A 22,997-nucleotide genomic window follows, 5' to 3' on the forward strand; every position below is an offset into this window, starting at 1 on the left:
GACTGGAGGAGGAAGGGGTCTTTTCCTCCCTAAAGGAAAATCACCCCCTGCGGGGGCTGCTGCTGTGAGGGTTAAATGAGATGGACAGGGCGTTCCCAGCAGACGATGGGCCTGCAGCAAGGCTATCAGAACGGGGTCTGTGACACGGATTTTCTGCTAGATTAAAGAAAATAATAGCCCACTAAAGGGTCATTAGATCGGCATTAGACCTAGTTCCAGCTCCAGTTCAGGAGCCAGCTCAGGTCAGGCGAAGGGTCGAGAAGCTGTGTTTCCACCTGCTTGCAGCGTAACCTCATCGCTTTTTAGGTTCTGGACCTGTGTCAGCCCTAGAAATTCTGAGCCGGCCATACAGCCCCACAGGCCTTCAGGAGGGCGCCCAGCCTAGGGAGAGCATTCTGCGTGTGTGGAGTCGGCTGTGCTGCATGATCCTGGGGAGAGCATTCTGCGCGTGATGGGCAGCGTCCCTGAGCGTCCAGTGCCGCACTGGCCCCATGTTTCTAGGTTTACATGTAGAGGCGTGACCCTCACGGTCCTGTCCGCAGCCCGGAATAGCTGGTCACAGGGAGGTGAGTGCTGCGGAAGAACCAGCAGGGCCCGCAGCCTCGGGAGACTCCTTGGAAAGGGGAGGTTGAAGCCAAGGCCGGAAAGATACAAGCAAAGCCTATCATCAGAGCAGCTCATGCTCAGACCCAAGACTGGGGCCTGGTGCTCTGGGGTGACGAGAGCAGAGTGCCAGCCGCTCAGCAGGGGCGGCAGGCAGGCGAGGATTCCCTACTGCTTTCCATAGTCTCATCCGATTCCAGGTCAGTGACGGCCAGGCCTTGAGGGCCGCACTGCGTTCCCAGAGCCCATAAGTCTGTACCCCCGATGGCCACCACCAGTGCCTTCCTCTCCTGTGAGGGCCCAACAGACAAACTGGTAGCAAGACCCCACCAGTGGACTGGACAAGCTGGCCTTACCTCTCTTCTGGGATGGCCATGGGCAGGCCCAGATGCACCCTCCCTAGGGTCGGGGACTCCGCTGGGGTCAGCACCTCCAAGGGCCCCCCCGGCACAGCTAAGCAAACCCCGTGGTCCCACTCAGCAGCAGCCCCCCAGTCCCCTGCACAGGGCCAGACTCAGCCTGTGGGCACCGCACTCAGGCCTGTGTGTCCCTTTACAAAGATGCCTTACCCTGAAGACTTCCAGGTTAGTTGCAGAAATCATGCAGAAACCACGGAGCTCGCACAGCAAACCGCCCCCCACCATCCCGCTTCCCCAGCACATATGTCCTGGGCCGTAGAGGGGACACCAGGCCCCCCTTGCTGGGCTGCGGGTCCTGCCACTGCAGATGGGTGTCATTTCAGGCGGTTCCAGAAGGGGGAGCCAGAAGCCACGAAATGGCACCTGTGAGGCCACCTGGGCGGACATCCCAGCTCTGGCTCGGATTTTAGGGGTTAGAGAAGCTGATGGCTTGGGGATTCCTCTGAATATGGTGTCCTGTTGAGCGCTAACAAGCAATCCCTGAAACGGTGTCCCCAGGAAGGCCAGTTTGCTCTAGCTGAAGAGTTTCCAACCGTCCCGCAGGCACTTGTACAGAGGAGGCATTACTTGTGTCTGGATGGGAATCGTGTCCCCCGTGGAGGGCTGCAGGGCAGCCTGAACTCCCAGCGCCCGTCCCAGGTGCCAGTTGGCCCCTAGGGTGGGCCTTGGGACCACGGCCAAGCAGAAGCCCAGGAGGAAGGGGGTCCTCCTGCCAGTTCTGCCAAGTCCTAAATGCTCACTGCTAATGACAGGATTTTCCAGAATGGATTGTCCTGGGCCTGTGGGCCTAGAAGGGAATCCAAAAATCCTCCAGCCCCACCTCCACCTGGGTCCTGAGAGTTCTGGGGCCGGAAGGCTCCGGGCGCTGAGCTTGTCGGCGCTGGGGGTGGACGTGGCCCTGGCTGTGATCCAAGATGCGCACAGAAGCCTTGGGGTCCGGATCTAGAAAGACGGATTAGCACAGGCGTCGTTCGGATTCTAACAGACCATGTCCTGGAAAAGACACAACGTGGCCTTTGGAATATTCGCCTCTCGCTAAGGAAGAGAGGGAGGCCCTGAGATCAGGCGTCGCTGCAAGTCAGAAAGCTGGATTCTTAGGTGAAGTCTCCGTTTTAAAATTGGGCTCCCAGCATTTGTTGGTGTCATTGGGTTGCCTGGGATACTGTGTGGGACAGCCGAGGGGGACCGTCTGCCGTAGCCTGTTCCCCGGGGAGACGGCGCGGGACAGCCAGGGGGGACCGTCTGCCGTGGCCGGTTCCCCGGGGAGACGGCGCGGGACAGCCGAGGGGGACCGTCTACCATGGCCGGTTCCCCCATCACCGCAAAGCCCAGCAGCAGTCAGCCTCAGACCTTCTTTCTGTCCTGAGAGGCCCTCTCACAGCTTGCCTCAGTTTCTCCCTGGGATCAAGCACAGCTGTGTTTGAAGGCGGGAAGCCAGCAGGGCTCTTGCCCTGGAGTAATGGGATGTCATGATTCTCACTGGTTTCCTTGAGGAGACCTTTCCTCAGAGGCTGTGTTGCCAGCCCGGTGCAGTGCAACCCGCGGCCCTATAGACCCTGTTCCTTCCTCGGGGCATTGTGCTGCGGTGAGGCCTGGCAGGATGAGGACTCCTGACCTCTGCCATGGGCCCAGGAAGAGGCCAGTCCCGAGTGTGCCCCTCTCCCACCTGCAGCTGCCCCGTACCGGGCTGTGCAGGAGAGCTTGGGCCAGGAGAAGGAGCTGCACCACCAGCTTCCATTGCAGGCGCCCTCTGCCCTCAGGGACACTTTTAATTGTCTGCATTTCAGTTTGTCTGTAATGGGTCCAGTTGTAGTCCCTCAGAAGTTGTAAACCTAAAATTCACTGTCTGTAGGTGCTGGGGAGAAAATGCTGCCCATTCTAAATGCAGGTTTGTTCGTGTGCCCACACCGTGCGTCCAGCACAATCACAGGAAGCGCTCCGCCAGGAGGAGGAGAGTCTACGAGAGCTCCCAAGTTCTCCCCAAAATAGGTCGGGTGTCCATGCACAATCTCTGGGCTCGGACTGCCCCCTTCACTTCCATAGGCAATGGGGAGCCCCATGCAGACAGTGTGCGTTAACCGGGGTCCTGGGCCACATGTTGATGCCAAGTCCCAGGCACAGATGCTTGTGCGGACGCTGCAGGGCCGGTGGTCAGGGGCTGTGAGCGCCCAGTCCAGGATGCGCCAGGCTTCTGGGCCACCTCACCCTGCTCCTCTCCTGCTGACCCACCAGGATGCACCAGGCTCCCCGGCCACCCCTCTCTGCTCCTGTCCACCCTGCTCCTGTCCCACTGCCCTGTGTCCTCGACCTGAGCCTCAGCTTGTCCAGCTGGGGCCGTCCAGGTGGGAGTGACTGTCTATGACGAGAGAACGAGAGAGAACTGGGTCCATAGGACAGGAGCAGGGGGCCAGTACGGGCCCTCACCAGGGGCACTGGCTGTCTCTGGCTCTGCCTGTTTCTAGGAACCACCTGGACTGATGCCAGCCATGGCCCCCTGTGAAAATTCTTGCTGCGTCCTCTGGTCTCTGTGCCTTCACCTGAGGACAGGGCCTCTCCCTTTGGCCTCCTTGAGTCCCCCCCTAATTTGTGACAAAATGAGAAGAAACAAAGGCTTGCAGTAAGAGGAGAGGGGTGGGTCGGGAGAGAGTCGGGCCCTGGGCTGCGCCGTCATCACTCGGCTCTCAGCTCTCAGTGACCTGAGGACCGAGAGCCTAGACCCATCGTGGGGACTGTGCAGGGGGCCCAGCCGGGGCAGGGGGTGTGCAGGGGGCAACTGTGCCAGGGAACCAGCAGAGACGTGGCTAACAGTACAGCCTGGCTAAGAACTGTGGGGCTGTGCACTTAGGGAACCCCAGCAGCCCTGACACTGACTCATGGGGCCAGTTGCGCAGGGAGGTGCCGGCAGCAGGTGAGTCGTGGGGCCTGGGGACCAAAGCCAGCCTCCCTGGCTGTGCGGGGTGGGAGACCTTGCAGGGCTGGGGCACAGGGAACCTGAAATGCGGAACCCTAAGCACGGTCCGCGCTGGAAAAGCCCATCCTAGGCTGGTTTGGGCATCCTCATCCTGGGTCACGCCCACCTGCACCCGTGGGGCTGCAGCCTCTCCTCTGGGGCCCAGCTCGGTTGCCTCGGCCCTTCCAGGCCCTCCCCGGACCCTGCCCCAGTCCACAGGCCACCCGTGGGTTCTGAAACGCCCCTCAGTGTGGACTCGAAGATAGGCCATCCCCTGCAGCCCTTCCCAGAGCCTGCAGCTCCGGCCCCACATGAGTGGGGAGCCGCGCAGGAGCACTGCGCGGCAGCAGTGACAAGGAGGTGCCCGCCCCACTGCAGGTTGCCCAGAGCTCATGGCCACCCAGATCATGCACCGGGGGACCTGCAGGCGTGTTGCTCCCAGGTGTCCAGGCTGGCTGGTCACTCAGCTGCACACCACTGCAGCCCCGTGACAGTCACACCACCCAGGAGGGGACACCCCGACCTGCAGCCCCCCTGGCAGGCCACCCTCCAGGCCTAGGCCAGACCCATGGCAAAGATGGGGGCACCCTGCTTCCCTCTGCCCCGGCCTCCTATGAGGACTGAAAACCTGAGAACACAGGAGTGGTGAGGGAGGTCCCTCAGTGGTGACCAGACACCATACCTACCGGGGGGAGAAAGAGAAGGACAGAGACAGGAGAGAGACAGAGGAGGAGAGAGAGGGGGAGAGAAGGAGAGACACACTCCTTGTCCCTGAAGCACCCTGGGGACCCCAGCGTGGCCACCTGCAGGGATCCCAGGCTCCATCCACCAAGAAGGGGCGTGTGGGAGAGCACCAGAAAGACCACAGCCCCCAGGAAGCTGCACACACAGTCACCATGCCATTGGAGAGAACAGAAAGCAGAGCTGGAAGAGCTGCCTGCCCACCACCGGTGCTCACAGCAGCCAAAGGGGAAGGCCACTCAAGTGTCCGTGGACAGAGGAGGGACCCACAGTGGGGCCCAACCCATCTACAGGGATGTGACTCAGCCTTAACAAGGAAGGAATTCAGATATGGGCCACACTGCAGATGTGCCTTGAGGATGTCGTGCCAAGCTGAAGACGGCAGGCACAGAAGGACAAGCCCCATGCCAGTCCACTCATTGGAGGCCCTGGAGTTGTCAGATCCGTGGAGACAGAGAGCAGGTGGTGGCCAGGGCTGGGAGAGAGGAAAGTCCGTGTATCACGGGCAGAGCTTCAGTTTGGGAAGATGAGAAAGCTCTGGAGATGGATGGTGGAGATGTTTGCACAACGTGAATGCACTTTACAAAATGGCTAAGATGGTAAATTTTATGTTATGGCTATTTTACCACAATTAAACCCCAAAGGGACTGTCCGAGCGGGGCGGAGCCAGCCGAGCCTCAGGTGCAGGTGCTGGGCAGCTTTGCTGGGCACTGACCCGCGGCCCCACCCGCACCCTTGCTCCCGGCCTGCAGTGGCCACCTCGGTGTTGAGGGTTCATGTGCCGTCGCACTTTGGCAGACGCCACTTCCTGTCTCTCAGAAGAAGCAAGGCCCCGACCGGTTTATAAAGAGTGCCCATCGTCTCTGGCACCAGACGGCCCCAGCCCGGCATCTCGATGAGTGAAGTGTAATGAGCCGGAATTGCAGGATTAAGTTTCACTTGAAACTCACTCCGGTTCAAAACTTAATGGAAAAAATGCCTGGCAAAACTTGTTTAGAGCTTTATTGAACCAAAATACTTTAAAAACAGTTTGGGAAGCTCAGTGAACCCAGGCTGTGGCTCAGCCCCGTGCTTCGCCCAGGCCGTGGCCCAGTCCCACGTTTTGTCTAGGGCGGGTTCCGTTCCCTCAAGCAGGTGATGGGAATCCCAGACGGGAGCCTGAGGCTGAGCAGCCAGGCCACACCATCAGGGCCGGCCACACCGCCAGGGCCTGCCTCATCGCCCCACAGTCAGGAATGCTCTGCACACGCATCAGAAGGAGAGTCGCTGAGTATCACAAAGGAAAATAGAAAGCACAGCCTCACTGCCCAAGGCCGGGGCAGAGATTGACTTGCCTGTGTTGCTGCCTAATTAAACAGATTTGGGTAAACCAAGTAGTTTAAAGAAAAATCTTGGAATATTGCCATTTGAAAACTATTATTATTTTGCAAGAGGAAAACAATTGTGAGTTCACAGGCACAAACCCAAACTCTTGCCAGAAACTAAAAACGTGATTTATTTACCTCTCGACCAGCGTTAGCGAAAAGAGCAGGCCTGCGGGATCAGGACGCGGCTCTGGGCCCTCCTGCCTCAGCCCTCTGGCACTGTGAGAGGGGCACGCAGCCGGGGCGGGCATGCAGTGACAGCCACTGCTTGTCCTGCGAAGTGCAGAACAGAGAAGAGGCTCCGAAGCACAGAGCGCCTCTGCCCTGGGCTTTGCACACATTCCTGACTTTTTAAGACGCAGCTGTGCAGGACCATTGCATCTCCATGAAGCTGTCGTCATTGGCCTCAGGCTGACCCGGGCCCCTGGCACTTGAGGGCCAGGGAAGGGGTTGCGTCTCCCTGGGACACACATGTGGCATCCTTTCCCCGCCCCCGTGCACACCAGTGGAGTGTCAGCTCAGCCCTGTTTGTGCTTTCTAAGAGAAATCGAGGTTTAAAGGGGACATTTTTTTTGCCTAGCGTGGTGTGTGAGGCCCAGATGGCTGCAGCAGCTGTGCCGGGCTGGCCCGGCCTCCTCACCGGGAGCTTCCCTCTGGCTAGAGTTGCTGTTTCATCTGCCTCTATCCCTGCGGCCACCCCCGTGGAGGAAGCGAGGACCCTGTTCAGCCGTGGCCTTCCTGTGAACTAGGCCTCCTTCAGGTGCAAGTGACAGAATCCACATTCAACTCGATTGAGCAGAAAAGGGAAGTTGCTTCCTCACCAAGGTGAAGACCCCAGGGGCAGGCTCTCAGGTCCCTCTAGACTCAGGGGCTCAAGCAGGGCCTGGAATCGGCCTCTGGAGTCCCTGTCTCCATGCAGCCCCGGGGTCCACAGCTTCCCCAGGAGGGCGCTCTTCAGGCCCCGGCTTCAGAGGAAGAGAACGCACTGCGGGTGCTGCCAGGCCACCTGAGAGGGGACAGGCATTGTAGGAAAGGCCGCAGCACACTGTGACAGGCGTGGTATCCCAGAAGGAATGAAAAACACTGCCCGGCCAGGCGCGGTGGCTCATGCCTGTAATCCCAGCACTTTGGGAGGCCGAGGCAGTTGGATCACGAGGTCAGGAGATCGAGACCAGTCTGACCAACATGGTGAAACCCCGTCTCTACTGAAAATACAACAATTAGCCAGGTGCGGTGGTGGGCACCTGTAATCTCAGCTACTCGGGAGGCTGAGGCAGGAAAACTGCTTGAACCAGGGAAGCAGAGGTTGCAGTAGCTAAGATTGTGCCATTGCACTCCAACCTGGGCAACAGAGCGAGACTCCATCTCAAAGAAAAAAAACCACTGCCCTTTGGGTTGGTTTCCTGGGGCTGCCATCGCAAATGACCACAAACTGGGTGGCTTGAATGGCAGAAACATGTCCTTAGTTCTGCAGGCCAGAAGGCACAGTCGAGGGTCAGCATGGCCAAGTGCCCTCTGGAACCGGCCACGGAGGTCCCTTCCCTTCCTCTTCCAGCTCATGGTAGCCCCAGGTGCTCCTTGGCTCCTGGAGCCATCATTCCAGTCTCCGCCTCCTTCGGCTCACCACATTCCCCTTGTCTGTGTTCTCCTCCTATGAGGGCACCAGTCATCATTGGGGTCCCCTTAATTGATACCATCTTAACTAGTTACAACTGTAGAGATGTCACTTACCAAAGTAGGTCTCATTCCCAAGAGACCAGGGACTTCAATGAATCATTTTGGAGGACGCAGTTCAATTCACAACAGCATCGTTCTGAAATAATGATTAAGCTGTCTTGAGCCATTAGCAGGTGCCTCTCATTGATCTACCCTGAGAGGTGAAGGCCGTTACTATTGGCTCCCGTAGGTGTACTGGGGACTGGAATCCAAACTCGGGCTGTGGGCAAGCGGCTTCTCACACGAGAGCTGATGTGCTCTGTGAACCTGTCCCCAGGAAACTGGTGAAGTTAAAAACCCCCAGCCATTGACAGTCTCTGGAAATGGTCCTAAGGACACACAGCAAGTGAAGACACATCTATTGAAAAAGACCTGATTTCAAAAAAAAAAAAAAACCACCTTTACTAGGAAAGGTGAATGTATTTGGTATTTGAACCAAAGCCACCCCCTCCTCCCCTCCCCCTGCCACTCTGGGAGGTCTGCTGCAGCTGAGGACACAGGTGGGTTGGGGAGAGTGACTCTGGGAGGGCAGGATGTCAGTGTTTCTCATCCTGCCCCATCTGCCTGTTGCTGGGGCTGCTAGGTCCTAGGGAGTCTGGTGGAGGGGTGGGGGCTCCCTTCTGCCCGGTCCCCACACTCATGGGTGGGAGGCTGGGCCTTGGGTGTGGCTCGATGAGAAGACAGGGTGCGACTACCCTTGCACCCGCTGACAGGGCAGTGATTTCAGGCCAGGAGAGGTCAGGGGGGTCTCAGGATGCTGCCCCCATCGGCACTCAACTCCTGGAGATGGAGGCGTCACTCACACTGAGGCTCAGCACTGTCCCCATCCCCAGCTCCCGACGGCACTCAACTCCTGGAGGTGGAGGCGTCACTCACACTGAGGCTCGGCATTGTCCCCATCCCCAGCTCCAGAGCATTGGCTCAGAGATTTTGCCTGGAGTGAGAAGCAGTAAGTGAAAGAGATAGCTTCTAATCTCCTCCCAAAAGAACCGACTTCATTTTCAGCAGAACATGGGAGAAGGTGAAAGCTTAGGGTCCCCTTGAGAACATGGAGGTTGTCATCAATGGCATTTGGGACATTCATGGATTTAATGAAGATTTAGCCTAGATTTAGGAATGTGATAGCTGTGAGGGGCCTCCAGGGGTCAAAACAAATATCACACATGGACATCAGAAACTCTTCCTTCAAAGAAGGCACTACTTAATTGGAGTAGTTTGTAGAATAATTTATGCCCCAGATATTGTTAAAAACAGTAGAAGCAATCCAATGGTAGCTATGGAATTCAACAGCTGGGTGTGGTCGGGGAAAGAGAGGAGGAGATCTCTATCAAAATCCTGCATTCCAGGGTGACTCTGGGCACAGGTAAGACGCCTCTCCCTAAGGAGCAAGCCAGAGGCATAACTCTGCCGGCGGAGGGGGCAGTGTGTGGAATAGGCTTCACTGCAGTAATCTCAGAAGTCACTAGACAAGTAAATAAGCAAATAACAAGCCCCACACAGGGGGACCAGTATCCAGAGCTGCTATAATACATTGTCTAAAATGCTCAGTTTCCAACAAAATAGGAGGCATGTAAAGAAACACAGGAGTATGACCCCCACATTTAAATTTTTTAAAAAGCAGACAACAGAAACTGCCTGGGGAATGACCAGATATTGGATTTAATGGGAAAAGGCCAAAATACCCCTTATATGCTCAGAGAACTAAAGTAAATCTTGATTAAAAAAGTAAATCTTGATTAAAGAAAGCAGGACGACAATGTCACATCACGTAGAGACCGTTGATAGAAAGTATAAAAAATAACCAGTGGAAATTCAGGAGTTGGAAGGTGCAGTCACTGAAGTGAACCATTCACTATTGGGGCTCAACAACCGATTTGAACTGGCAGAAGAAAGAAAGTGAACTTGAAGATACATCAGTACAGAGTATGCAAGCCCCGAACAGAGAGCAGATAGAATGAAGGAGACCAAGGGGAGCCTTGGAGAGCTGACGGGCACCAGGGACGCCCTTGAGGGCACCAGCCCACACAAGGGGTGCACTAGAAGGAAAGGAAAGAGGAAAAAAGGGATGAAAAAATATTAAAAGAAATAATGGTTGAAAATATTGCAGATTAGTTTAAAAAAATAACCTACAAAACCAGGAATCTCAATGAACTCCAACTGGGGCAAACCTAGAGAGGCCCACAGACCAACACATTATGAGTAAAAATGCTGAAAGTCAATAATGAGAAAATCTCAAAAGCCAAAACAATAAAATAATGTATCACTTACAAGGGAACCCTAATAAGGCTAACAAGTGACTTCTAAGCAGCAACGATGTGAGCCAGAGGCAGTGGGATAACAGCCAAAGGAAAGGAGAGGAGAGGGGAGGGGAGGGGAGAGGAGGGGGAGGCAGAGGGAGGCAGGGAGGGAGGAAGGAAATCTGTCAATCCCAAATCCTATACTCAGCAGAGCTTCCTTTCAAGAATGAAGGCGAAATAAAGACTTTTTCAGACAAACTGAGAGTTTGTTGCCAGCTGACCCACCTTACAAAAAATACTAAAGGAAGTTCTTCAGGCAGTGAGCAAGAAACTTTAGACAGTAATTTGAAATCACATGAAAAAAACAGAGTGCCTCTTAAGGTAATTATGTAATTTCATAAGACAGTACAAATACATATTTTTCTCTTTTTATAACTGGTGTGAAAAGTGATTGTATAATGTACATAAAATATAATGTTGGGCCTATAACTTATAGAAATGTAATACATGTGTAGTGTATTGCTAATAACAATACAAAGGAAGTGAATGAGAACAAAGCTATATTGGACTAAAGAAATAACTACAGATGGTAAAATAATGGTTATCACAACGTATTCTTAGGTTTGTAACATTACTGTTTATAATGTAGAATGTATACAAGGGGGAAGGGAATGGAGCTAGCTACATAGGGATAGTGTTTGTGTGTGTCACTGGAGTCAAAATGTATATGGTACATACTAGAGCAATCACTAAAACAGTAACAAAAAAAGTTTAAAAACTACACTAGAAAATAATTCACTTAATGCAAAGAAGTCAATAAAGAAATGAGGGGAAGACATAAGAAAAATAGAAAATGAAAAGTAAAGTGGAATAGAATAGAAATGAAAAGTGAGGTTCAATAATAACATTAAATGTGAGTGGATTTAACAACCAATCAGAAAGCAAAGACTGTCAGACTGAATTAAGAAAACATGACCCAACTTTATGCTGTCTAGAGGAGACATACTTTCTACTCAAAGCTACATACATAGACTAAAACGATGGGAAAAGACGACACACCAACAGCGACTTCAGGAAAGCTGGAGTGGCTGCTAATGTTAGACAAAATAGGCTTTTTAAAAAAGGTGTTATTAAAGACGAATGTTTCCTAATGATAAAAGCACTAATCTGTGAGAAAGATACAACAATGATAAACATATGTGCAGCTAATAAGAGAGCTCCAAAATCTATGAAGCAAAAACTCACAGAATGAGGGGAGAAGCAGTCCTACAACAGAGAATGGGGACTTCGATACTCCACTTTCAATAATGGATACAACCACCACGCAGATAACAAAGAAATAGAAGGCCTGAACAACAGTATAAACCAATTAGACCTACCAGATATATCTATAGCTAGCACACTCCACCCAACAACAGCAGGATACACATTCTTCTCAAGCGCACAGGTAACATCCTCCAGAATGGGCCATGTTCTAGGCCATCAAACAAACTCAGGCGATTTGAAGCCAGAGGCCTCTCTTTTAACCACCACACTAGGGCCTTTGGAGGAGGCAAGCAGAGAGTTGTCAAAGAGGCCCTCAGGACTGGGTGCAGTGGCTCATGACTGTAATCCCAGCACTTCAGAAGGCTGAGGCACAAGGATCTTTTGAGCTCAGGAGTTCAAGAAATGAGCATTTATCCGCTGGGCACGGTGGCTCACACCACTAATCCCAGCACTTTGGGAGGCTGAAGTGGGCAGATCAAGAGGTCAGAAGCTCAAGACCAGCCTGACCAACGTGGTGAAACCCCGTCTCTACTAAAAGTACAAAAATTAGCCAGGCATGGTGGTGCACACCTGTAATCCCAGCTACTTGGGAGGCTGAGGCAGGAGAATCACTTGAACCCGGGAGGTGGAGGTTGCAATGAGTGGAGATTGCGCCATTGCACTCCAGCCTGGGCAACAGAGCGAGACTCTGTCTCAAAAAGAAAAAAAAAATGAGCATGTATTTTGCCAGAGTCTGGAGATTAGAATTAAATTAGCAAACCAGAATTATAGAAAAAGCTATTTACTTTCAAGTAAACAGCTGAGATTTTCTTTTTAAGTCAGTGTGAATGAACCTTACAGCCATGGTTGGAGCTGAGAAAGAAGGATTTCCCTTTAGTTATGCACCTGTGTCAGCACCTTCTGACTTTCCTTCTAAAGTCTGGGGTGTTCCTGAGGATCCGTAAGTTTAGGGTTCAGGGTTTCTACAGCATGCTGTTACTTGTGAAACATCTCTTTAACCGTGTCCCAGAGTTGCCCAGGAGTTTAAGACCAGCCTGAGCAACATAGCAAGACCTCATCTCAACAACAACAAAAATTAGAAATAAATTAGCCAGGTGTGGTGACATGTGCCTGTAGTCCCAGCTACTCTGAAGGCCGAGGCATGAGGATCACTTGGGCCCAGGAAGTTGGGGCTGCAGTGAGCCATGTTCATGCCACTGCACTCCAGCCTGTGGGACAGAGCAGAAAAAAAGAATCAATCAGGATCCTGGGCAGAGGGAGGAGAGGGGACCGGGGTCCAGCAAGCACTTGGGGATTGACTGAATGGCATTGGGGAGAGATGACTCCAAAGTCCTGGAGTGGGTGAGAATGACTGCGAGTGGCTTTTAGGTGAGGAGGTTCCTGCCTGGCCACTCCAGGAGGGGACGTGGGGCTGAAGGGTATCAGGTGCCGTGCTGAGCAGTTTGGCCTTGATCCTACTGCCCTGGACACACGTCTAGGGTAGGCAAGTTGACTGATCCATTGGTGATCTGAGTTTTTAGACATGGTGGTAGTCCATGAGGTGGGTGTTCATGCTAAGAGTTGAGAGAGGGAAACCTGTAAGTCCTTAGCAACGCTCCAGGGAAGGGGCGTGGTTAAAGAGATGTTTCGTAAGTAACAGCATGCTGTAGAAACCCTGAACCCCAAATGTATGGGTCCTCAGGAACACCCCAGACTTTAGAAGGAAAGTCAGAAGGTGCTGACACGGGTGTATAACTAAAGGGAAATCCTTCTTTCTCAGCTCCAACCATGGCTGTGAGGTTCATTCACACTGACTTAAAAAAAAAATCTCAGCAGTTTACTTAAAAGTAAATAGCTTTTTCTATAATTCTGGTTTGCTAATTTAATCCTAGTCTCCAGACCCTGGCTAAATAAATGCCCATTTCTCCAGATGGTCTCAAGAGTCTCTGGACATCGTGGGGGCCCTTGCCTGTTGGTTGGAAGGTGCCTCAGGAAGAAGAGGGTGGATTCTGAGTTGAGTCAAAACCTCAGAGACCCCTGATGGGAGCAGCTCTCAAGTGGCCACCGCTGTGGGCCAGAATGCAAAACTGCAGGAACAGAACATTCGCAGAACAGAACACAGTTGTATTAAGCGATTTTCCCGAGCAGGAAGTGGCATCTGGCCTGCGGTTCAGTAGCAGGAGGAAAGGGTGGGCGCACCTGCCCCTGGCTGGCGCACCTGCCAGGGAGCCCCACGCGGCACCGCGTGTGCCGAGCGCCCCTGAGGATGGAAAGCCCCACGCGGGGCAGGTGGCACCCAGCCTCCGAAGACGGGACGGGATGGAGCGTTGAGCTTCGGGGCAGCTCCGGCCTGGCCCGCGCTGGAGACGCCCGCATCTGCCAGGATGGCGTCTCCATAGCCCTGGTGCTCACACATGACGCCAGGAAGCCCCAGCAACAGTGACCGCCCAGGCTCTAGAAAATATTGGACGGGATGGATGAACACCCAAGCGCGCTCCAGGAGAAGGGATTTGGCACCCCAAGGGGCTTTTAAAACAGTAAGCTTCTAGGGGTGTATTTGCCCCCAATAATCCATAGAAACAACAGTCATCTAAAAATAGTCTTGTTTTCTGTCCTAAGCTCCTTTTAACTTTGTTAGTCATCGCCAATCCTAAAATAAAACCCGTGTAACGTCTCCCCTAGTAGCGGCTATAAACAAACCTACGAGGAGGCAGGAGGAAGAGGAAAGGGGCGCAGGGCGCGCGGCGAGCAGAGCCGGGGGCCCGCGGTGGCCGCAGAGGCCGGGCCGGGGCGCACAGGCCGGGCGAGCTGGCCGCGCTCTGGGCCGCCGCCTCCGGAACTCCCTGCGCCTGGCGCGCGGCCACCGTGGTCCCGGCAACGGCATTAAACAGAGAGAAACAGACCCGGGATTCCGTCACCCGGGCGGGGGGATAAGGAGGGCTTTGAGAGCAGACAGGAAAAGGGAGCTTTTCTGCATGGGGTGAAAAAATTATTTATTGAAGGAGGAGGAGGAGGCAGCGGAGGAAGGGGAGGGGCGGGAGGAGGAGGAAGAGCCGGCCGCCCCCGCCCCGGCCTCGGCTCCTCAGGAGCCAAGGGCAGCCTCGCCAGGTCGGTCCCGGGCTCGAGGCCCGCGGCTGGGGTCGAGGGGCTCAGTCTCCCACGTGACCGGCTGGGCGCGCCCCGCCAGACCCGGCCTCGGGATTCCCTCCTCCCGGCGAGTCTCCGCCCGCCCCGTCCTGGAGGTGGGGAGAAGAAGGGCGGGGAGGGGGGGACGGAAACTCTCCCGGCCAAATCCTGGCCCCGGGCCTGGGGACACTCGCGGCGGGAAGATTTGGAGGGGAGGGAAGGGGAGCGGGAGGGGCGTGGGGGCGCGGCCTCGCTGGAGCCCCCCCTGACCCCCCTGACCCCCGCCCACCGGCCTGGGCGTCCTCCCGCGGCCCCCTCTTCCCCTCCCGGCGCCCGGTGCTCTGGGGCGCGTGCCAGGCCTGGCTCGGCGCGGTAGGGGCCCCCGCAGGTAGAGACCCCTGGAAATGGCCCCGACGCCGCAGGAGCGAGGCAGCCACCACCCCGGTAATCCGGACACGTCTCTCCAGGCCGAGGCCTGTGGTGGAAAAGCGGGGGTTCCATTTGTGCTGAGTCGCGGCGGCCGAATGGAGCCAGGCCTCGGGACGCGGGATGGACGGGCTCTGGCCGCGCACCTTTGCGGGTTCTGCAGCGCCCGACCGCCTCCCCGGCAGGGAGGAGGCGCTTCTGGGGGGCACCTACGGGGCACAGTGATCCCTGGGGGTCTGCGGACCTTCTGGGCCCCGCAGCAGACACGAGTTTAGCCTTTGGGTTTAGTTTAAATCACATAAGGGTGTCGTGCAATCGATTTATGATTTCTACCCACCAGACATTTTAACCTCCAACCCCCTCCATCCAAAGCCAACAAGAAAATGCGGTGCCGTGTTGGCAGCTGAGCTGCGCCCGAGGAGACGCAGGGAGACGTGAGAGAGGAAAGTGTGAGTGGTCGGGGGGCCCTCCCCCCGTCAGAAGTCGCGCAGTCGCGCCCATAAAACGCCCGCCCTCCGGGCGGCTAGGGCAGGTGAGCGCGTCCCTGGGCCTCCCCACGCCGGCCCCTGCCACAAGGCCGTCTGGGTCGAGCAGATATTTACAGAATAAAAATGACAATAACTCGACGTCCCGGGACGGCCACGCAATCTGTTAGTAATTTAGCGGGATGGGAATTTCCTTTCTAGGGCCTGCCAGTGAAGCGCTTTTCCAAATTTCCACAGCGGGGGAAGCCTGCGATTTTACATAATGACTTCAGCATGCCGGGCTTTCTCGACACCCCTCCCCGGCCCCCGGCCCCCGCCCCTCGCCCCCCCCCCTTTTCCAGCAGGGCCGGGCTCCCTCCGGACACCCGCGTGGACTCAGGCGTCCCGTCTGGCCCTTTCGCCCCCGTTTCCCCCGCCAGCCCCAGCGACCCCCTGCCCGGCCCGCGGATTCCCCGTTCCCGCCCCTACGCCCCCATCCCCTCCCCGTGCGCCCCCCTCCCGTGTGCCCCCTTCCCTGTGTGCGCCTCCCCGTGCGCCCCTCCCCGTGCGCCCCCCTCCCCGTGCGCCCCCCCTCCCCGGGCGCCCCCCTCCCCGGGCGCCCCCCCTCCCCGTGCGCGCCCCGCCTCTTGCGCCCCTGCCCCCGGGCGAGCGGCTGCCGCGGCGCGGGGAGGGGCGGGCGCTCGGCGACTCGTCCCCGGGGCCCCGCGCGGGCCCGGGCAGCAGGGGCGTGATGTCACGGCAGGGAGGGGGCGCGGGAGCCGCCGGGCCGGCGGGGAGGCGGGGGAGGTGTTTTCCAGCTTTAAAAAGGCAGGAGGCAGAGCGCGGCCCTGCGTCAGAGCGAGACTCAGAGGCTCCGAACTCGCCGGCGGAGTCGCCGCGCCAGATCCCAGCAGCAGGGCGCGGGCACTGGGGCGCGGGCAGGGCTCGGAGCCACCGCGCAGGTCCTAGGGCCGCGGCCGGGCCCCGCCACGCGCGCACACGCCCCTCGATGACTTTCCTCCGGGGCGCGCGGCGCTGAGCCCGGGGCGAGGGCTGTCTTCCCGGAGACCCGACCCCGGCGGCGCGAGGCGCCAGCTCTCCCGTGCCTCCGCCCGCCGCTCCGCTCCCCGCCGCCGCCGCGCGGATGCCAAGCACCAGCTTTCCAGTCTCTTCCAAGTTTCCACTTGGCCCTGCGGCTGCGGTCTTCGGGAGCGGAGAAACTTTGGGGCCCGCGCCGCGCGCCGGCGGCACCATGAAGTCCGCGGAGGAAGGTAAGCCCCGCACGGCCTCCGCCCCCGGACCCCTGCGCCCCCCACGGCCCGGGCCGCGGCCCCCGCCCTCGTCCCCGTCGCCCGCACGGAGGGGTCCCGGCCAGAGGACGAGGTCGGCCAGGTCTGTGCGCCCAGGGAGGGACGCGGCGCGGACCGGGAACGGCGTCCCCCAGCTCCCGGCAGCCCGGTTCCGAGCGCGCCTTCTGCCAATAGGTGTCTCCTCTGCCCCAGCGCTGAGGGCGCGAGGCGAGGCCGCCGCGGGTCCCGCCGAGGAAGCGGCTCGCAGGCCGGCGATTTGGGGACTGAAGAGTCTGGGCCGTCAGGACCGCAGAGGGCACGTGGGAGGGAGGAAGGGAGGCTTCCTTGGGAGTGAAGGATGCCCCGTGTCTTCCTGAGCGAGGCAGGGCCACCCTCTGGCGCCAAGAGCGCGGTTTGGGGGTTCTGCGCCCCCCACCCCGAGCTTGTGGCGGCGTCTCCCTCGCGCCGCGCCCCCGAACTCCCCTGCAGGACCAAAAGATCCGAAGCGCGGCCGCACCACAGCCCCGAACTTAAGCCATTTTGAAATCCTATAGGCAGGAGTTCCAGCCAGAGAAGATGTTTCAGGCAAGTTTGAAAAGGAACCGCCAAGTTTCCAGCTGCTTCTTTATAGTGAAAAAAAGATGGCACAGTGTGGGGTCCCTAAAACCCGGTGTGGGGGGCGCTGAGACCCCCCTGCGGCTCAGCCTCACATTCCAGCCCCCCACCTTAGCCCGTCCCTGGCACACACCCCTGGCGATGCCGGGTGGGCTCCTGCAAGTGGCTTTGAAAATACCCTTGGAGAGGTGTGAGCATACAAGTTAGGAATCAGGGGTTGCAAATGCTAATGGAAATTGGAAGACACTTTTCCAAATTCCTTACCAGCTCTGAAACATTTTATATAATTTATTTAAAGAGCGCCAGCACACCTGCCAACATATGTATTTCATAAGGGCAGACGTCCTTCCGAGCGCTGCCGCTTCCTGCGCGACCCTGATAACTGCGGGGCTTGCTTGAGAACCGGGCTCCCCCAGCTCTGGAGAACTCGCTGGTCTTAGCAGAGCTGAGCACAGGGCCGTGAGCTCCACGGAGGGGGGTCCGTGTGGTCGGTGCCCTGACGCTTCACGGGACGGCAGGTAGACACCATTTCATCCCAATGTCAGAAAATGTTTACATGTTTAAACATCATGTCCCGTGTCAGTGTTTTACACAATGTGCTCTTGCTAGTAGCAGAGTTTAAAATTTTTTGTTGTTGGAGTTTCTGTTTTAAATCCTGGGACACTTATGCCGCCTTGTTTATTATCACTCCCTTTAGAAAGGCAGGTCTTTCCACGTTCAGATCTCTGTACCTCAAGAGCCGGTGGCCGACCTGCAGTAAGGAGCCCTTTTCTTTTACACAAGGAAAAAACACGACGGGGCAGTGGCTATTTTTCGTGTTTCCTACTGAAGAAAATAAGCTCGAAAAGGTCCCCGCTGCAAGGCAGTGCGCTGGGCAGTGACGCCCGACCGACATGGGTGTATTTTATGAGGGCTGCAGAACTGGGCCGGCCGGAAAGTGTGATCTGGTCCTTGATACACACAGGCCGGCAGCATGGGGACACGCGTGGTTTCCACACCGGCCATCGCCGAGACCACCGGGAAAAACTCTTGAGTCCTTCTGAGTAGGCCCCACGAGGCCATTTCTGGCCCATCCGAGGACCTGGGCGCCTCCCCTGCGTCCCTCGGGTTTCGGGACCATCTGGGTGGAAGCTCATTAGGCGTCGTGGTTCCTGAAGGCCACGCAGAGAAGTACAGGCCTGTAGGTAGCCACCCAGTCAGAAGTCGCTCCAGACAGAATGCCCCACGGGCTGGGGCCAAACAAAGCTCACCCTGTTCTCTGCCACTTAACTTCACGGCGTTGTTTCCCAGCTCAGATTAGAAAATGGCAGGGCGCTGGCACCCCGCTTCATCACACCCAGCGGGGCTTCTGCCTCCGCAGACATCCCCAGCCTCTGGGAGGATGCGTCCAAGCTAAACACACTTCCATGGAGACACCCAGTGTCTGTGGAACGGGCAGCTCTGAATCTGGACCAATAGCTCTGAACCATTTGCAGGAAGGAAGCCCAGCACTGGGGCGGGGGGAGGGGGGCTCCTAGGAGCAGCAGGGGAGCCGCCCCACCGACCTCTTCTCTGGAATGGAGACCAGTGCAGTCCTAGGACAGCGGCAGTGAGCCTCCATCCCTGCAGGGCCCGCGGCCTGGGGCCACCAGCAGGCGGGACAGTTTAGCAAAAAGTTTTAGTCTAAACAGATGATAAGGGCTGTCATTTGTGTAAAATTTTACGGTGGGGGTAAAAAGGTGGCTGGAGTTTTAAAAACAATGTACAGGCCGGGCGCCGCGGCTCACGCCTGTAATCCCAGCACTTTGGGAGGCCGAGGCAAGCGGATCACGAGGTCAAGAGATCCAGACCATCCTGGTCAACATGGTGAAACCCTGTCTCTACTAAAACTACAAAAATTAGCCGGGCGTGGTGGCGGGTGCCTGTAGTCCCAGCTACTCTGGAGGCTGAGGCAGGAGAATCGCTTGAACTCGGGAGGCGGAGGTTGCAGTGAGCGGAGATTGCACCACTGCACTCCAGCCTGGGTGACAGAGCGAGACTCGTCTCAAACAAACACAAACCTGTAACCTGTACAATGAAGAGAATGAAACGTTGTGGCTTCTCAACAGAAAACAGAACTTCCACTTGGCCAAGGTCGGCAAAAACAGCAAAACTAAAAACAACGCTCCAACATCCATCCCAAAGTCAGAAGTATTAGAAACTAAATCAGGCCACACGGAACGATGGCTTATCACTGGAGAAAACCAGCCAGTGAAAGGGTCGCGGTAGAAGCCCGGGGACGACCCTGGGACTGGCGGGTTTCTCGCCTCTGGAAAAGGCAGTGCCCGCCGGGCAGGCCAGAGAGAGCGCTCCGAGGAGCTTGGGGGTTGCCAGGCTTGACACGCGCACCCCTCCGCCCTCAGACTCCCACCATCCTCCTGCTATTCCGGGCGTCGGGTGTATGTGGTGCCGAGACCCCGGGGGCAGTTAGAACACGCGGCGGGAGAGGCAGGCCCAGGGCGGCCCTCGGCTAAGCAGCCCGGCTTGCCGGATCCCCGCCGCGCACAGGCTTCGGGCCGCCTAGGGTGGGACCCGAACCCACCTTCCCGCCCCGCTCAAGGAGGTCATCTTTGGAGGCGCCCCTAGAAGGACCGGCGGGTTCCCCGCGGGGCGGGGCGCGCAGGGCGGGTGTTTGGAGGCCGGGGACTCGCAGGAGAGGCCGCTGGGTGCCGGGCCCCCCGCAGGGGGTTGCAGGCCGAGGGGCGCGCCACGAACCCAGCGGGAATCCCTGCGCTTCCCGGCACCGTCGGGCTGAAATCGGGGCTCCCAGCGTTGGCGGCCTCGGGCTGGGACCTCCCCACTCCCGGGGCTCCGCGGGGCGTGCACGTGGCGCTCGGGGGTCACCGTTGCAGCCGCTTTCCCGAGGAGGCCCGGATTGAAAACTTTAAAAAAAACTTTTAAAACAATTCGGTCGCCCTGGGCGCAGCCTTGGGGACCTGGTGCCGCTCGTGCCCCGGGGGCGGAACCGTGGGGTCCCGACGCCCCTACCCCCGGGTCCGGAGGAGCCTGCGCCGGGCCGGGGGACCCCTGGGGTCGCGCGCACGCGAGGGGGCGGGGGCGGGGGGACGCGAGCCCTCGGCCGGCGCTCGGCTCCGGGAGTTTATTTAAAACTCGGAAGCCGGCGGCCGCGAGCCGGTTGTTTATGTAAACCCGGAAACGCCCCGGGGGGCGGGGGCGGGGCGGGGACGCGGGGAGGGGCGGGGGTCACGTTACGCGGAGGCCGCGCGGGCAGCGCCGGGAGAACCGAACCCCGGGCGGCCGCGACCCCGGCCCCGCCCGACCCGCCATGACGGGGCTGGAGGACCAGGAGTTCGACTTCGAGTTCCTCTTCGAGTTTAACCAGCGCGACGAGGGCGCCGCCGCGGCCGCCTCAGGTGGGTCAGTCCCGGAGGGCGCGCGGGGCGCGGGGCCAGGTCGGGGTTTGGGGGCGCCCAGGTCCCCTCCGCGTCCTCGTCGCTCCCCCGGGACCCCAGGAGTCCCCGGCGCGCCCGGGGCAGAGGCGCCTACGGCGGGGGGCGCTGCAGTGCGGGGCGTCCTGGGCTCGGACGCGGTTCCTCCGAGCGCTCGCGGCGGGGTCCTGGGGGAGAGCGCGGTCCGGACACGGGCGTGGACGAAGTGGTCCCGGACAGAGGGCTGGTGGCGCTGCCAGAGGCGGAGAAGCGCTCCCCGCCCCAGACACCCTCTCCCCGCCCCCCGACCTCCCCCCTCCCCAGACCTCCACCCCCCTCCCGCCCTCCCCCCTCCCCCGACCTCCACCCCGACCCCGACCTCCACCCCCGACCCCTCCCCCCGACCTCCCCCCTCCCCCGACCTACAGCCCATCTCTCCCCCCGACCTCCCCCCTCCCCCGACCTACACCCCTACCCCGACCTCCTCCCCGACCCCTCCCCCGTCCTCCCCCCTCTCCCGACCTACACGCCCGACCCGTCCTCCCGACCTCCCTCCTCCCCGCGACCTCCCCCCTCCCCCGACCTACACCCCCGACCCCTCCCCCCGACCTCACTCCTCTCCCCGACCTACACCCCGCCCCCCGACCTCCTCCCCGACCCCTCCCCCATCCTCCCCCCTCCCCCGTCCTCCCCCCTCCCCCGACCTCCCTCCTCTCCCCGACCTACCCCCCGCCCCCCGACCTCACTCCTCTCCCCGACCTACACCCCGCCCCCCGACCTCCTCCCCGACCCCTCCCCCATCCTCCCCCCTCCCCCGTCCTCCCCCCTCCCCCGACCTCCCTCCTCTCCCCGACCTACCCCCCGCCCCCCGACCTCCCTCCTCCCCACGACCTCCTCCCCATCCCTCCCCCCGACCTCCCTCCTCCCCGCGACCTACACCCCGCCCCCCGACCTCCGCCCCCGCCCCCTCCCCCGGCCCCCCCCAACCCGACTCCCGACCTCCCCCTCAGCCATCCTCCTCCCTCCCCCCAGCCACCCTCCCCCGACCTCCCCGCCCCCGCCACCTTCTTCTGGCTTCCTCCCCACAGTCACCCTCCCTCCCCCTCGCCGTCTCCCCACGCCCCGCAGACCCCCCATAAGCCTCCAGCTTTCAAGTTTACCGGAGCTACCATGACCCCAGCCTTTTCTTTCATTTTCTCTTCTGTGTGTCAGAAATAAGGGTTTCAGGTAAACAAACCACAAATAACACCTCACTCCCGAAGAGCAGCGAGTGAGTGGGGTGGGCACCCTTGGGCCTGGGCCCCTCTCCCGCTGCCCGAGATCTCTTCCGTCCAGGTCACCCCAGGCTGGTCACCGTCCGCCCCTGTCTGCGCCCATTTTCAAGGCCTCGTGTCTGCCCTCCCCGCGCGGAGGTGAAGCCGGAGGAGCTTGGCAAGCAGGGACCTCCGAGTCTGTAATGAGGGTCATGTTTTCCGTATCATTCACTACTCTCTTTTAAAAAGTCCAACGTCTTGATCGTTTTATGAAAATAAGCGCTCCAACCAAACCCGTGCTGCCTGCGGTTCATGACCCGCCGCTCCCTAAATGTCTTGCCTGCCTGGGCCTGGGTTCTAGGTCTTTGGGGTCAGTGGGAGCGAAGGCAGATGAGGGTGGGAGAGAAACCCGCTGGAGGCCCTTCCCACTCGGGCTGCCTGTGGCCCTGGCGCCACCTTCCAGAGCTGGTTCCAGTCTTCCCGGACTTGAGCCAGGGCATTTCAGCAGAAGAATTTTCTACCTGGGCGTGCCATGTGAGAGTGTCGCCCCACTCCCGACCTCTCTTTATGGGGTGAAAGTCGGTCCCACGAGAGTGTGGCCACCAGGGTGTCCCCTCTGGGATCTGTTGGGGTGGAGGCTCCCACGCCTGTGCAGTCATCGGGGGTCGGGTGGGACCTCCCAGTACACCCCCGGTCGTTCACAGCGTGAATCACTGACCGTGGGCCTGCGACAGGCACAGTGCGGCCAGAACCCAAGCCCTACACCCCAGTCAGAGGCCCAGGGGGCCTGCAGGACAGTGTGCGGCCCTGGGCCCTCGGCCCTGGCTGAAGATTTCACTGCTTTGCCTCCTTGAAGAAGCACAGGGCGTAGTTATCCCCATGGAGCTAGGTCTGCCCAGCCTCCCAGGCCTCCAGGGTGGGCTGTGCCACACTGGGCACTGTGTCTGGCTTGGCAGGTGCTCAGCGCACCCCCAGTGACAAGGGCCACTTCCGTGCCTCCGTGCACACGTGACCGTGCGCAACAGCAGCCGCAGGGGAAGGGCACCCCCGGCGGCATCCTCCTGTGACTGCACAGGTAACTCCAGGCTTATCCGGGAAGACGCACAGGAGGCCAGTCTCTGCCCCTCGAGGCCTAGTCTCAC

At 58.7% G+C, this 22,997-nt stretch overlaps 1 protein-coding gene across 7 annotated transcripts in view; it reads left to right on the plus strand.

The window, feature by feature from the left end:
- Positions 1–16,031: 16,031 nt before the first annotated feature.
- NFATC1 (nuclear factor of activated T cells 1) overlaps positions 16,032–22,997 on the plus strand; it is a 135,413-nt gene continuing 128,447 nt past the window's right edge. For 2 of the 7 annotated variants that reach the window (XM_024235816.3, XM_063716969.1), the window contains exon 1: positions 20,401–20,587. In XM_024235816.3, the coding sequence (XP_024091584.1) occupies positions 20,500–20,587 (88 nt within the window). In that variant the 5' untranslated portion in view covers positions 20,401–20,499. Of the gene's footprint in view, positions 16,563–20,400; positions 20,588–22,997 lie in introns of those variants that run through there. The other 5 variants (XM_024235818.3, XM_024235815.3, XM_063716968.1 and 2 more) reach the window with 5 other exon arrangements.

Source organism: Pongo abelii, chromosome 17, assembly GCF_028885655.2.
Source record: "Pongo abelii isolate AG06213 chromosome 17, NHGRI_mPonAbe1-v2.0_pri, whole genome shotgun sequence".
Taxonomy (NCBI): domain Eukaryota; kingdom Metazoa; phylum Chordata; class Mammalia; order Primates; family Hominidae; genus Pongo; species Pongo abelii.